The sequence below is a fragment of the Lontra canadensis genome, unplaced genomic scaffold, assembly GCF_010015895.1.
Source record: "Lontra canadensis isolate GAN:19392208 unplaced genomic scaffold, GSC_riverotter_1.0 scaffold67, whole genome shotgun sequence".
Lineage (NCBI taxonomy): Eukaryota > Metazoa > Chordata > Mammalia > Carnivora > Mustelidae > Lontra > Lontra canadensis.
In genome coordinates this window covers 4,569,383-4,585,296 of record NW_022631061.1, presented here as the reverse complement: position 1 = coordinate 4,585,296, position 15,914 = coordinate 4,569,383, and the positions used below count along the sequence as shown (strand labels likewise).

Sequence of the window (15,914 nt, the reverse complement as noted above, 5' to 3'; positions counted from 1 at the left end):
ATGCTGCCAGCTTTATCCTAGCTAGAAGTGATCTATTTGTTCTCTCAATGCTCAAGTTTCCTAATTCATATATAATTTTTTGAACACTCAACTTTAGCCTGTAGTGTTTTGTATTAATATTTGTATCGTTCATATAGCTGGCATAGGGCTTTATGTACAAGATAGGCTTTCATTAAGTGATTGTTGAGTAACACAAGTTGCTTTTACATTTTATCCCTTATCAGACAGTGTACACTCTTGACTTTGTAATCATTGTCTCTTCTTAGGGAATAATATTCACATATACTTAAGCCTCATAGTTTGCTTATGAGCTTTATTATTTACAATGTATAAAAATATTACTATATTACTTACAACATACAAAAATGGAGTGCGTGCATGAGATCTCTCTATGATCGAAATGGTAATGAAGAATGGAAGAAGTACTAGTAATTCGGGTTTTCTAGGAGTGAAAAAAAAGATAAAATTCTTATAATTCAGGTAAAATTCTTACAGTTCTTTTTGTTCACCTGAGATTCAAGTTTTATTCCCTGTTCTACAGTGGATTGCTTGGAAAATGATTGGGATGTGAGGACCAATTTTTTTTTTTTTTTAAAGATTTAAAAAAAATTATTCATTTGACAGAGATCACAAGTAAGAGAGGCAGGCAGAGAGAGAGGAGGAAGCAGACTCCCCACTGAGCAGAGAGCCCCATGTGGGGCTCGATCCCAGGACCCCAGGATCATGACCTGAGCCAAAGGCAGAGGCTTTAACCCACTGAGCCACCCAGGTGGAATTGGTCCAAATTGTTTTATGTTTTTTGTTTCATGAACAAAACTTAAATCACATACTAATAAGACTGGCAGAATACCTCGGTTAAAAACTGCAGAATGGACTGTTTATTATGTTAATTTTTAGAGGGGAGAAAAATCATGGATCACAGTTATAAAAGAAAAAACCTGCTTAAAAGATTTATTCTTGGGTTTAAAATGTGTTTATAATTAGATTTGAAAACATGGTATTTTATATAAATTTAAGACATATTAAAAGACCTGATTAAAGAGCTTCTCCATGCTATTAGCTCCTATTAGAAATGCATTCTTTTTCTCTATTAAGCATAGGAAGGTAACAGATGAGAATGTCCTCTTATATTGACCCATTACTGTCTGCCTTGGTGGTTAGAGAAAACCAGGTATGAAGGAAGTACTTGCCGAGTCCTATGACAGGGCTAAAAATAAAGCAGGTAGAAGTGTTGCCAATTTGAAAGATTTTCTCTTAAGTTGCAGATGATCATTTTGTTAAAAAAAAACATGAAGACTATGAAATCTGATTTAAAGCATTTGAATTTTTAATTAAAATAATTCAGTGATCACACTGGACTCATAAAAAGGAATGACGTTGAAGATTCCGTTTTTCTTGCAGTTATGTTGACTTAAGGTTGAAGAATTGGTCTAAAGAAAACACCACTGTTGTTTCTTACTCCTGACTTTTGATCAGGATAGAACTATAAGAGAACCAACATTTGTTAAGGAAAAGTGGTTTGTAGTGTGTTACCTCTGAAAAACAAAATAAAACTACCTAAAATAGGAACTAAACTAAAAGGAATTACAGGAGTCAAAATAACTTAGAAACCTTAGTTTCATTTAATTAGGGACACAATTTAAAGAAAAAGTTATGTTTACTTTGTAAAATACACCTGATCAAATCCAGTGATCAAATCCTGTCATATTTTTTTCTTGATTAGTTAATAAATACACAATTTTCAGACATATAACTGAAATTGGAGTATATCATTACAGAGACAGGCCAGGGGCATTCCTGAGATAGACAAGCACAGGTGTCCTTTTTCTTCTCATTATGCAAATCCTGAGATGTTGAAGCCATATTTTCTACAAGTTGGAAAGGCTGACTCAGTAACCGATTTATTGTCATTTTTGTTTTTGTCGCTTTTGCAGTCTCATAGATGCCCTTTTCACAGGACTTGCGTCTTGCACATTGGTCTCCCGCTCTTCGGTGTGGGCTTGGGGGCTCCAGCATCCTGTTGCCCCAGATGCCAGAGAATGCCTTTTTGGCCTGACATAATCTTTTAAGTTCTCAGGAGCAGTCCTAGTGGAGTCACTGAGAGATATAAGTTGATTTTCTCCTGCCGAACCCGACAAAAGGGCTTGAGTGTTGATCAGTGCGAGTTCTTCATCTGCTATTGAATCACTTTCCAAAAGGGAAAGGTCATTAAATTTGAGTGGAGTCATCTGAGGAGAATTCAACTCTTTCTTCCTTATAGGTGTTTCATATTTGGTGCCACAAGCCCGTGGTGGCTGAAATGCCTTCTGTGCAGCTGGAGAAACAAATGTACAGATGGGACTGACAGGTGGAGGTAAAGGCACTCTACTCAAAAAATCTAAGGCTTTTCTCTTCTTGCAATTTTTTGGGTCATCCATCTCTTTCTCCCCTTTATGATAAGACTTTGAAGTCATTTGGGCTGATCCAGGTGTGGGAACAGACTTCTCTTTTGGCTTAGAAAGTGATAAAGGACTCTGGTAATTCATCTCACCACTGGGAGAAGACATCTAATAAAAAGACAAAAAGCAGCCTAGATAATTATGCACTAATATATAAAACATCATCAAATTAGCTTTTCATTAGAATTTTTTTTTAAGATTCATTTATTTATTTGAGAGAGAGAGAGAGAGAGGGGCAGGGCCAGACACAAAGGGAGAGAGAGTCTCAAGCAGACTCCCCACTAAGTGTGAAGCCTGATGCAGTGCTCAATCCCAACTCTGAGATCCTGACCTGACACTTAACTGACTGAGCCACTCATACACCCCTCACTAGAAATACTTAAGCACACAAATACCACAACCTTTGTCACTCCCCTCATGACTCACAGGTCAGATGATTCCGAGATACATTTATATGGTTGTGCTCATTCCAGAAGGAAACAGTTTTGCATAAAAGGATATAAAAATGACACGAAAAGAAAGCAGAATGAAGACTAATCGTACCAAAAGACAAAAAAGGAGGTAGGGGGACATATGCACTAATCTTTTCTTTTTTATGAACAGTTTATTTACTTACTTATTTAAGATTTTATTTATTTATTTGACAGAAACATAGCGCGAGAAGGAACATAGGCAGGGAGAGCTGGAGAGGGAGAAGCAGGCTCCCCGCTGAGCAGGGAGCCTGGTTATGGGGCTTGATCCCAGGACTCCTGAGCTGAAGGCAGTTGCTTAATGACTAAACCACCCAGATGTCCCTCTTTATTAACAATTGATTAACAATTTAAATAAAGATAAGCATTCTTAAACCATTTTAAGAGCACAGACTGACTGGGTTCCGGTAGGTATACTATTCTAGTTTTGTGACTTTAGGCAATTGTTCAACCTCTCTAGGCCATAGTTTCCTCATTTGTAAAATGGAGATAATTTCCATCCCATGGATTGCTGTGAAGATTAAGTGAGTTAATATAGATACACTTAGCAACTGTTAGCTACTTACTCATCAGGCAGTATTCAGACCTTACAGCTTGATATGCATGTACTGTGATTTAAAGAGTTAAATCAAACTGAGTTTAGAAACAACCCTAACTGTATAGAACAGTGCTTCGAGCAAAAGGACACAAGGAAAGTATTTTCCATCACATGTACTTGCAAAACAAAACATGAAAGCACCTGTTTGTAAAATTTGGCCCCAAAGAATGTTACATTCTGGCTTTGATAAGATAGAATTTCTAGATAACCTAGATTTACAGGAGTCAGGTAACAACTGACTATACTTTCTAGGTAAGTTTAATTACATTTTACCATGTTTACTAGGTATACACCAAAACATATTATTGCCTTCATTTGTAATACTTACATAATTCCTTAAATCTGCATTAACTTACCAGAAATTTATTTCCCATGCCAAGGATTGTTTGAGCAGTGTATGGCTCTGAAGCATAGTCTTTAGTCGGGGTGGACAACATGGGAGCGTTTGCATCAAGTATATGCCTAAGTTTGTTTTCTGCATCATTGCAAAACATACCAATATTCTAAGAAAATAAATGGGAAAAGAACTGTTTTGTAAAATGAAAATGTACATATTCATGTTTTCAGAAAATGTTACTTTTAAAACCAGAAATAAAAGGTTCAGATGAGAAGAAAAAGAATGACACACCCCAAATTTGACCGCAATTGTCAAACAATCTGCCACTGTAAAAATGCAAAGCCAACATGGTTGGTGTAGAGAGAGAGGGAGTCTGTATGTCAGGGAAGGAAAGAGATAGGAGAGGTCTTTCCAGTCATCCAGTTTAATAAGCAAGGTTTCACATGATACTGGATTTGGAGCTAGAAGATGGTCTCAAGGTCCAGTTCTATTTCTTACCCGATAGCTGTAAATCATCTAACATCTGAAGAGTACGCCTTAGGTTAGTAGTAAAATGAGAGAATCACCTCATGTCTGTTTTAGTAATTAACTGAAACAATATGTAGGTTAAACCACCTAAAACTGTTGTTTTTACAATTGGTCAAATACCAGCAATTTTATAGGATTTAACCTAGTTCATGAGATTATTTTATAAAACTTAAAAATGCTATGTCAATGACAGTCAGTTGTCTCTGAACTGCCCTTGAACAGTCTCAGAAAATCTGGTTGTACTCTGTATGGGAGCCAAATAATGACAACCCCCTACTCCACCTTCCAATTTAGAAACCAGATAAATCAGGGTGTTTTTCTTCACTATGTGTATTGAGTCTTTAGGTAAAATATTACACCAACTTCCTTCACATAGCTAGCTACTCTAATTTTTTTTTTTAAATTTTATTTTTTATAAACATATATATATATATATATATATATTTTTTTTTTTTTCCCCCCAGGGGTACAGGTCTGTGAATCTCCACGTTTACTCTAATGTTTTTTAAAACATAATTTTATTTACATATATTTTGAGTAACACATTTCAAATATTAAAGAGGCTTATCTTGAAGATTCTTTACCAGTTAGCAATTTATAAAATCCAAAATTTTATTGGAAGGCAGCACTGCAAAGTAGTTAATAGTTTGGGCTACAATTCAGATGGCTGAAGTATGAATCCTGCTTCTAACAACTTGGCTGTGTGACTTAACCTGTTTTTCATCAATAAAATAGAAAAAAGCTCCATACCTCATAGGGTTGTTAACAGAAGTAAATGCGACAGGCTTGGAACAAGGCCTGACACACAATACGCACTCAAACTTTAGCTAATATTATTATTACTTGAGGTCTATATAAATTTAAGCATAAAATGCATACATTATCCAGGGAAAATAATTTCAGTGTTCTCCTATTTGGGAGTATTTCAAATCAAAGACAGATACAAACTATAAAATACTAGATATGGAATTTAAAATGTAAATTTGTAATCTGCATGTTATTAACTAACTACTACCAACTGCTCTGAACCATGTAGCTCTGAATGTCCTCCTCACAATTTCCCCTCACCCAGTCCCCTCCAAATCATCTTCTCCCAGCTGTTGTCCTCCCATCTCCTCAGGTTCGTGAGCAATTTACGCAGGATGAAACCTCATTACATCATATCTCAACTATCCAATTTTCATAGAAGCCACCATTTCCTTAATATTTGACCATCAAAATATGAAAATACTAAAATGCGTGGTAATGCACAAAGTAATTTTACCTCAATGGTATTTTTCATTTTGTGGAATATCTCTTGAAAATGGCCCTCCTTTGGACTGGCAGAAAACCTGGAAAAATCTCCAGCAAATAAAGTAGGAATTCCTGATTTGGCTTCTGGTCGCCACTGGAGGTTGCTTGCAGCAATTAAGGTGTGAGGTTTAATAATGTCCTCATTAAGATCGATCCAAAACTTTATTGCCAATAAATTATGGCATTCATCTGACAAATAGACCAAAGGAGCAAGACCTAAAGAAACAAAACAAAACACCCACTTCATTATATATGTTAGATAAATTTAAAAAATGCAAGGAACTTCTAATATGCCCATTTGTTTTGGTATGCTAATGGTAAAAAGAGATCAAAATAACTAAATTTAGAGAAAGCTTAGAATCTCTGAAACATCCTGTTGGTTATTATGCTAAATTTTAGTGCCAATATGACAACATATTCTATTACTGAGGCCATGGGGAAGCAGGTATGCATTGCTGGTGGGAATACAAATTTGTGCAATCTTCTGGAGAAAAAAAATTGGTAGAACCCAGCAAAGTGATGCACTCTTACCACCCAGCAACCCCACTTCTAGTACTCTATTCTGAAGATGTATTTCCAATAATAGTGAGATATGTAAGAACAAGAATCATGAAAATATGCTGTATGAGCTTATTCACTGAAGCACCATTTGTAGGTAATTATAAATGATTTAAAGTAGCCTGTATTACTGGAGAGTAGTATGGCATATTCAGGCAATGCTGTACTATACAGCTGTACAAAATAATGAGGAAATGCTCTGAAAACTTTGGGATGAAGCAAAGCTGTTCTAAAGAAGGAAGTTTATAGCAATACAGGCCTACTTCGAGAAACAGGAAAAATTCCTAATAACCTAAAGGAAATAGAAAAAGAACAAAACTCAAAGCCAGTAGTACAAAAGAAATTATATAGATTAGAGCAGAAATAAATGAGACAAAAAAAAAAAGAGATCAATGAAACCAGAAGCTAGTTCTTTGAAAAGATAAAATTGATAAACCAGGATGAAGCCAGACTCATCAAAAAAAAAAAGCAAAAAAATCACAAATGAAGGAGAAGAAATAACAACTGATACCAAAAAAAATACAAAGGATTATTAAGAGAATACTGAAGAATTAAATGCCAACATATTAGACAACCTAGAAGAAATGCATAAATTCTTAGAAACATGTAACTTTCCTTTTTTTTTTTTTAAGTTTTTATTTATTTGAGAGAGAGAGAGAGAGAGCACAAGCAGCAGGGAAAGGGAGAAGCAGGCTCCCCACTGAGCAGGGAGCCCAATGTGGGACTTGATTCCAGGACCCCAGGATCATGACCTGAGGCGAAGGCAGACACTTAACTGACTGAGCCACCAGGATGCCCCTGAAACTGAACCAGGAAGAGACAGAAAATTTGAACGGACTGATTAATAGCAATGAAACTAAAAAAGTAATAAAAAAAATTCCCAATAAACAAAAGTCTATGATCAAATGGCTTCACAGGTGAGTTCTACCAAACAGTTAAATAGGAACAAATACCTCTTTTTCTTAAACTATTCCAAAAAAATAGAAGCGAGAGGAGAACTTTGAAATTTATTCCCTGATGAACACGGATGTAAAAATACTCAGCAAAATATTAGGAAACCGAATCCAACAATACATTTAAAAAAATTCACTACAATCAACTGGGATTTATTTCTGGGATAAAAGGGTGCTTCAGTATTCCCAGATCAATCATCATGATCTATCACCTCAATAAGAGAAAGGCTAAAAACTATATGATCACCTCAGCAGATACAGAAAAAGAATCTGAAAAAGTATAATATACATTCATGATAAAAATCCTCAACAAAGTAGGGTTAGAGGGAACATACCCCAACATAATAAAGGCCATATATGAAAAACAAATGGCTAACATTATATTCACTAGTGAGAGAGAGGTTTTCTCCTAAGGTCAGGAACAAGAAGACAAGGACGCCCACATTCTCTACTTTTATTCAACACAGTACTAAAAGTCCTAGCTGCAGCAATCAGACCAAAAAAAAAAAAAAAAAAAAAAAAAGAGAGAGTGAGAGAGAGAGAGAAAAGACATCATCTAAACTGGTCAGGAAGAAGTAAAACTGACTATTTGCAGATGACCTGATACTATGTAAAAAACTAAGAGGCCCAACAAGCAGCAGATCTGGGGAGACTCCTCCTTCCTCTTCCAGGAGGAGCAGCACAGAAGCCCACCATAGGAATCTGCTGGGTGTGGAGGCTCCAAACAGGGCCATGCACCAGAGATAGAAATGCCAGTCATAGGCTGGGTAAGCAAAGAGTGTGGCCAGAGACCAGGGAAACAGGAATGACTGCTTTTCTCTGAGGACACACTGAGGAGGTGCCCGCCCCAGCTCTCAGCTCCTCTAAGGACAGAGATTGGGAAGCTGCCATTTTCTTTCCAGTCCTCTAAATCTGTAAGAAAATCTTTCAGGGAACAAAAGCTACTGAAAGCAAACCCAAACAGATTACTTAGCTTGGCCCCTGGCAAGGGTGGTACAATTTTGCCTCAGGCAAAGACATTTGAGAAGCACTGCAAGAGGCCCCTCCCTTAGAATATCAGCAAGAACATACAGCCAAGACCAAGTTTACTGATCAATGAGAACCACAAAGTTCCAGCGCTAGGGGAATACAGCACATAGAATTCAAGGCTTTCCCCCCATGATTCTTTAGTCGTTCAAAGTAAATTTTTTAATTCTTTTCTTTCCCTATTTCTTTTTTTATTTTTCTTTCCTTTTTTCAACCAACTTATTATTCTTTTTCAAAAATCTTTTTTAATTTTCATTTTTACAGTCATATTCTATTACTTCATTTTATTTAACCTTATTTTATGTACGTGTGTGTGTGTGTGTGTGTATATATACACACACACACACACACATTTTTCTTTCTTTAAAATTTTGGGATGCAGATTCTTCTAACAGACCAACATATACCTTAAATCTAGTGTTAGGCTTTGTTCTATTCACCGGCCTGATCATATTCTCTTTTTTAAAAACATTTTCTTTTTTCAACCAACTTCTTATCAATTTCTTTTTTAAAATCTTTTTAAATTTTCATTTTTATAGTCGTATTCCATCCCTTCATTGTATTTACTCTTATTTGTGTGTGTGTGTGTGTGTGTGTATTTATGTTTTTCTTTCTGTTATATTTTGGGTGGCAGTTTCTTCTAACAGACCAAAATACACCCCAAATCCAGTGTGTGGCTCTGTTCTATTCATCAGCATGATTATATTCTTTTTTTCCCCTTTCTCCCCTCCCTGCCCCAATTCAAGTCTCTTCTGATTTATTTACTATATATTTTTCAGGGGTCGCTGTTACCCTTTTAACATTTTGTTCTCTCATTCATCTATTCTTCTCCTGAAAAAATGACAAAACAGAAAAAACTCACCTCAAAAAAAAGAAAAAAGGCAATACCAACTGCCAGGAGCTAATCAACATGGACATTAGTAAGATGTTGGAACTAGAGTTCCGATTGACAATTATAAAGACACTAGCTGGGCTTGAAAAAACGCAAAAAAGATACTAGAGAATCCCTTTCTGAAGAGAGAGAATATAACCAAGTCAGAATCAAAAAGGCTATTAATGAGGTATAATAAAAAAATGGAGGCTCTAACTGCTAGGATAAATGAGGCAGAAGAGAGAGTGATACAGAAGACCAAATGATGGAGAATAAAGAAGTTGAGAAAAAGAGAGATGAACAACTATTGGATCATGAGGGGAGAATTTGAGAGATAAGTGATACCATAAAGAAAAAAAAAAGAATAATTGGGATCCTAGAAGAAGAGAGAGGCAGAAGTTATATTAGAGCAAATTATAGTGGCTAACTTCCCTAATTTGGGGAAGGAAACAGGCGTCAAAATCCAGGAGGCCCAGGGGCACCTGGGTGGCTCAGTTGGTTGAGCAACTGCCTTCGGCTCAGGTCATGATCCCAGACTTCCGGGATCAAGTCCTGCATCGGGCTCCTACCTCCTTGGGGAGTCTGCTTCTCCCTCTGACCTTCTCCTCTCTCATGCTCTCTCTCAAATAAATAAATAAAATCTTTAAAAAAAAAAAAAATCCAGGAGGCCCAGAGAATCCCCTCAAAATCAATATCTAACAGTTAAACTTATAAATCTCAGAGACAAAGAGAAAATCCTGAAAGCAGCTCAGGACAAGAGGTCTGTAACCTACAAAGGTAGAAACATTAGATTGGTAGCAGACCTACCCACAGAGACCTGGCAGGCCAGAAAGGACTGGCATGTTATATTCAGGGTACTAAATGAGAAAAATATGCAGCCAAAAATACTATATCCAGCTAGGCTGTCATTGAAAATAGAAGGAGAGATAAAAAACTTCCAGGTGGTGGGTAATTGGGAGGGCACGTATTGCATGGAGCACTGGGTGTGGTGCAAAAAACAATGAATACTATTACGCTGAAAAGAAAAAAAAAAAAAAAGCTTCCAGGACAAACAGAAACTAAAAGAATTTGCAATCACCAAACCAGCCTACAACAAATATTGAAAGGGATCCTCTAAGCAAAGAGAGAGCCTAAAAGTAACATGGACTGGAAGGAACAGAGACAATATACAGTAACAGTCACCTTACAGGCAATACAATGGTACTAAATTCATATCTTTCAATAGTTACCCCAAATGAAGATGGGCTAAATGCGCCAATCAAAAGACACAGAGTATTAAACTGGATAAAAAAATAAGAACCATTGATATGCTGTTTGCAAGAGACTCCTTTGAGACCCAAAGAAACCTCCAGATTTAAAGTGAGGGGGTGGAAAACAATTTACCAAGCTAATGGACATCAAAAGAAAGCTGGGGTGGAAATCCTTATATCAGACAAATTAGATTTTAAGCCAAAGACTATAAGAGAAGACAAAGGACACTATATCATACTTAAAGGGTCTATCCAACAAGATCTAACAATTGTAAATATTTATGCCCCTAACATGGGAGCAGCCAATTATATAAGCCAGTTAATAACAAAATCAAAGAAACACATCGGTAATAATGCAGTAATAGTAGGGGACTCTAATATCCCGCTCACTGCAATGGATAGGTCATCTAAGCAAAAGGTCCACAAGCAAATAAGGGCTTTATATGACACACTGGACCAGATGGACTTCATAGATACATTCAGAACATTCCATCCCAAAGCAACAGAATACACATTCTTCTCTAGTGCACATGCATCATTCTCCAGAAGAAATCACATCCTGGGTCAAAATCAGGTCTTATCTGGTACCAGAAGACTGATCATTCTCTGCATATTTTCAGACCACAGTGCTTTGAAACTAGAACTCAATCACAAGAGAAAAGTTGGAAAGAACTCAAATACATGGGGGCTAAAGAGTATCCTCTTGAAGAATGAATGGGTCAGGTCATGATTCTGAGGTTCTGGGATTGAGCCCCACATCGGGCTCTCTGCTCGGCGGGGAGCCTGCTTCCTCCTCTTTCTCTCTCTGCCTGCCTCTCTGCCTACTTGGGATCTCCGTCTGTCAAATAAATAAATAAAATCTTAAAAAAAAATGAATGGGTCAGCCAGAAAATTAAAGAAGAATTTAAAAAATTCCATGGAAAATCAAAATAAAAACACACCTGGCTCAAAATCTTTGGGATGCAGCAAAGATGGTCCTAAGAGAGAAATATATAGCAATACATGCCTTTCTCAAGAAACAAAAAAAGTTTCAAATACAGAACGTAATCCTACACCTAAAGGAGCTGGAGAAAGGACAGTGAATAAAGCCTAAACCCAGCAGGTGAAGAGAAACAGTGAAGATAAGAGCACAAATGAATGAAACAGAAATCAAAAGAACAGTAGAACAGATCAATGAAACTAGGAGCTGGTTCTTTGAAAGAATTAATAAGATTGATAAGCTCCTGATCAGACTGATTAAAAAGAGAAAGGACCCAAATTAATAAAATCATGAATGAAAGAGGAGAGATCACAACCACCACCAAAGAAATAAAACAATTACAAGAACATATTATAAACAACTATATGCCAACAAATTAGACAATCTGGAAAAAAATGGATGCATTCCTAGAGATATATAAACTACCAAAAGTGAACCAGGAAGAAATAGAAAACCTGAACAAACCCATAACCAGCAAGGACAGTGAAGCAGTAATCAAAAATCTCCCAACAAACAAGAGCCCAGGGCCAGATGGCTTCCCAGTGGAATTCTACCAAACATTTAAAGAAAAATACCTATTCTTCTGAAACTGTTCCAAAAAATAGAAACAGAAGGAAAACTTCCAAAATCATTTTATGAAGCCAGCATTACCTTGATCCCAAAACCAGACAAAGACCCCACCAAAAAGGAGATTTACAGACCAATATCCCTGATGAACACAGATGCAAAAATTCTCACTGAAATACTAGCCAATAAGTTCCAACAATACATTAAAAGGATTATTCACCACGACCAAGTGGGATTTATTCCTGGCCTGTAAGGTTGGTTCAACATCCGCAAATCAATCAGTGTGATACAATACATTAATAAAAGAAAGAACAAGAACCATATGATACTCTCAATAGATGTAGAAAAAGCATTCGACAAAGTACAGCAACCTTTCTTGATTAAAACTCTTCAGTGTAGGGATAGAGGGTAAATACCTGCATATCATCAAAGCCATCTATGAAAAACCCACAGTGAGTATCATTCTCAATGGGGAAAAACTGAGAGCTTTTCCCCTAAGTTCAGGAAGACGGCAGGGATGTTCACTATCACCACTGCTATTCAGCATATCACTGGAAGTCCTAGCCTCAGCAATCAGACAACAAAAAGAAATAAAAGGCATCCAGACTGGCAAAGAAGTCAAACTCACTCTTTGCAGATGACGTGACACTTTATGTGGAAAACCCAAAGACTCCACTCCAAAACTTCTAGAACTCATACAAGAATTCAGTAAAGTGTCAGGATATAAAATCAATCCACAGAAATCAGTTGCATTTCTATATACCAACAGTAAGACAGAAAAAAAGAGAAATTGAGTGGATCCCATTTACAATTGTACCCAAAACCATCAGATACATAGGAATAAACCTAACCAAAGAGGCAAAGAATTTGAACTCAGAAAACTAAAAATTACTCATGAACGAATTTGAGGAAGACACAAAGAAATGGCAAAATGTTCCATGCTCATGGATTGGAAGAATAAATACTGTGAAAATGTCTATGCTACCTAAAGCAATCTACACATTTAATGCAATCCCAATCTAAATACACCATTTTTTTTTCAAAGAAATGGAACAAATAATCCTAAAATTTATGTGGAACCAGGAAAGACCCCAAATAGCCAGAGGAATGTTGAAAAAGAAAACCAAAGTTGGCAGTATCACAATTCCAGACTCCAAGCTCTGTTACAAAGCTGTCATCATCAAGACAGCATGGTACTGGCACAAAAACAGATACAGATCAATCGAACAGAATACAGAGCCCAGAAATGGACCCTCAACTCTATGGTCAACAAATCTTGACAAAGCAGGGAAGAATGCCCAGTGGAAAAAAGACAGTCTCTTCAACAAATGGTATTGGGAAAATTGGACAGCCACATGCAGAAGAATGAAATTGGATCATTTCCTTACACCACACACAAAAATAGACTCAAAATGGATGAAAGACCTCGGTGTGAAACAGGAATCCATCAAAATCCCTGAGGAGAACACAGGGAGCAACCTCTTCAACATCAGCCGCAGCAACTTCTTCCTAGAAACATCACCAAAGGCTAGGGAAGCAAGGGTAAAAATGAACTATTGGGACTTCATCAGAATAAAAAACTTTTGCACAGCAAAGGAAATAATCAACAAAACCAAAAGACAACTGACAGAATGGAGAAGATATTTGCAAATGACATAACAGATAAAGGGCTAGTCAAGGAGAAATCTTTGTTTTAGATTAAGTGCCTAAAACTTAACTGACCAAACTGAGCTCCTGACTGTCAACACATACCTGTTTTTCTTGCCGTCTTCCCCTCTCAGTAAATGGCAATTCTTTTCCCAGGTGCTCAAACCAAGCACCTTGGCATTGACTTCTTGAGTCCTCTCTTTATTCTACCTATACTGTCTACCTCCTTCAAAGTATGATCAGAATCTTGCTTACATGTGGAATCTAAACAAGAACTACAGCAATGAAAATAAACAAAAAAACCAAACTCAGAAAAAGGGATCAGATTTCCTGGTTGAGAAACAAATCTGCCCTCTACGTAGGAGGCAGAAAAGGTTTCTGTCCTTCCAAGATTTTCTGCTATACAAGCATTCTTAAAGTGAGAGTCCGAAACAATGGCTGCTATAAAATGTGCATAAACATCGCAGAGAATAGCCTACCAAGACAAGGAACCAAATGGGACAAGGGGAAAACAGCTAGCAAGGTGGTAGATTTTAACCCAACCATATCAATTACTACATTAAAGCTGATCAGATTAAACAAACCAGTTAAAAGACAGGCAGGCCCTCAGACTGATAAGAAAACAAGATCCAACCATGCTGTCAGAGGCCCAATTTAAATACAAAGACGCTGGTGGGTTAAAAATAAGAGTGGGGAAAAGAAGTACCATATAAACAAGAAATAACAATAAACAAGTAGGAGGAGCCACACTAAACAAAGTAGGTTTTAGAACAAAGGGCTTTAGTCCCTATGATGAGGGATACTGCAGAGAAGCTGGAGGTGGAGGCCTGAATGCTCAAGAAACTGCAGAGGGAGATTATAATTATTTGTCTAGTTATCATTCAAATGCTACAAAACATTTCTAGCAATTTCTTTAAAATTAAGTAGCACTGAATTGGGATATAAGTTCTTTCCCTGTGATAATGCAGAACTGCTTTTCATTAAGAATTAAGGTTAAAACAGGCCTACTTTGAAATTATTTTTGCTGATTTGTAACTCCAATTAATCATAAGGAAGACAAATTTTAAAAACTATTATTTTTCAAAAGCATCCATAAGAAGTTATAATTAAAAACACATTCTGTATTACCTATTTTTTTCACAACAGAAATTACAAATCCTACTAAGTCCACCTCAGAACAAGGTGGTTGGAAGTCTGGACTCAATAGCTTGTTGAAGTAAAGGGGCTCCCTTGGCTGATAAATTTGGCATAGGATTTCATCTGAAGCCTACAAGGAAAAAAAAAAAAATCAATGTGTATATATATATTCTATAAATTAATATGCCATATAAACTAATTATATAAACTAATATAAACTATATTAATATAAACTAATATTATAAGCTAATAATTCATCAAAATTAAAAAACTATAATGAAAAGTTTGTACCTGTAGCTGTTGATACCGGGTTTTCTTTGTTGCTGTTAGTTGTATGTTAACTTTTTCAGATTTACTTTTAGATTGTGATGTTGCAAGATGATAGATTCTGTATCTCTTTCCTTCTGTTAACAGGGAATATAAATCTGATGACGGACGCCAGATACTCAATGTAACTAGATAAAGAGGAAAAAGACATAATGGAAGAACTGATAAGCATTACAATTCTTGTAAAACAAATACCATAACAACAAAGATCCAAGGATTATACCATTGCTTTGTGGGTAGTGGTAGCCCATTTTTGCTCTTCTGATACACATTAACTTTACACTTTATGTAGCATTTGAACTCATTTTATTAATTAGTACTCTAACTTAAAAAATTTATATACTGACCTGAATCTTTTTCTTTCTTCCCATAGCTTATGATACGCAACTTCCACACAGTTGTAACATTCCTTGATAAAATTTGCTGTCCTTGCTCAGCAGATTCCATAGCCTTCCTGAATTCCAACTGGATCTGTGCTTGCTTCTTATCATTCAACATCTGTCTGTGATTATTCAAGGCTCTTAACTGCTCTTCACTAAAGTAACCCTAGGATCATTTAATATATTAAGGCAAATGATATTAGAATAAAAAGCAAACAAAAAACCTCACCCACTGTAAATGAAACCGTCTAAATGGGTATAAAATACAATAGAATTCGAATATTCGAATTCACATAACAATGTGACAATGTAAAAATTGAGACTAGTATACTCAGCTCATCACATAACAAATATTTTCAGGTGCCTTAAACTTGCCACTTATTTTGTGACAAATTTCCCGAGGGCCAAGACAGCCCCCTACTTAAAGGTATACTCTAATAATCATACCCACCATCAACATTATAAATGGCTGACATTTAAGTGCTCCCTGTATCTGAGAAATGGATCTGTGTGTGGTAAATATAATAATTTATTGAGGCCTTACAATAACCCAAT

The 15,914-nt window shown here is 36.3% G+C and overlaps 2 protein-coding genes across 4 annotated transcripts in view; one reads left to right on the top strand and one right to left on the bottom strand.

Moving 5' to 3' along the window:
* Positions 1–15,914, top strand: part of N4BP2L1 (NEDD4 binding protein 2 like 1) — a 53,135-nt gene that overhangs the window by 35,231 nt on the left and 1,990 nt on the right. Inside the window, exons 6-7 of one of the 2 annotated variants that reach the window (XR_004385256.1) lie at positions 2,261–2,353; positions 15,067–15,211. The gene's annotated coding sequence lies outside the window, so the exon portion shown is untranslated. The remainder of the gene's footprint in view (positions 1–2,260; positions 2,354–15,066; positions 15,212–15,914) is intronic. The other variant, XR_004385257.1, reaches the window with a different exon arrangement.
* The window catches only part of BRCA2 (BRCA2 DNA repair associated), a 57,576-nt gene continuing 43,263 nt past the window's right edge, over positions 1,602–15,914 (bottom strand). Inside the window, exons 22-28 of one of the 2 annotated variants that reach the window (XM_032880016.1) lie at positions 15,327–15,525; positions 14,944–15,107; positions 14,644–14,782; positions 11,264–11,299; positions 5,636–5,880; positions 3,863–4,009; positions 1,602–2,546 (exon numbers count right to left, since the gene is read on the bottom strand). In XM_032880016.1, coding sequence (XP_032735907.1) covers positions 1,908–2,546; positions 3,863–4,009; positions 5,636–5,880; positions 11,264–11,299; positions 14,644–14,782; positions 14,944–15,107; positions 15,327–15,525 — 1,569 coding nt within the window. In that variant the 3' untranslated portion in view covers positions 1,602–1,907. The remainder of the gene's footprint in view (positions 2,547–3,862; positions 4,010–5,635; positions 5,881–11,263; positions 11,300–14,643; positions 14,783–14,943; positions 15,108–15,326; positions 15,526–15,914) is intronic. The other variant, XM_032880017.1, reaches the window with a different exon arrangement.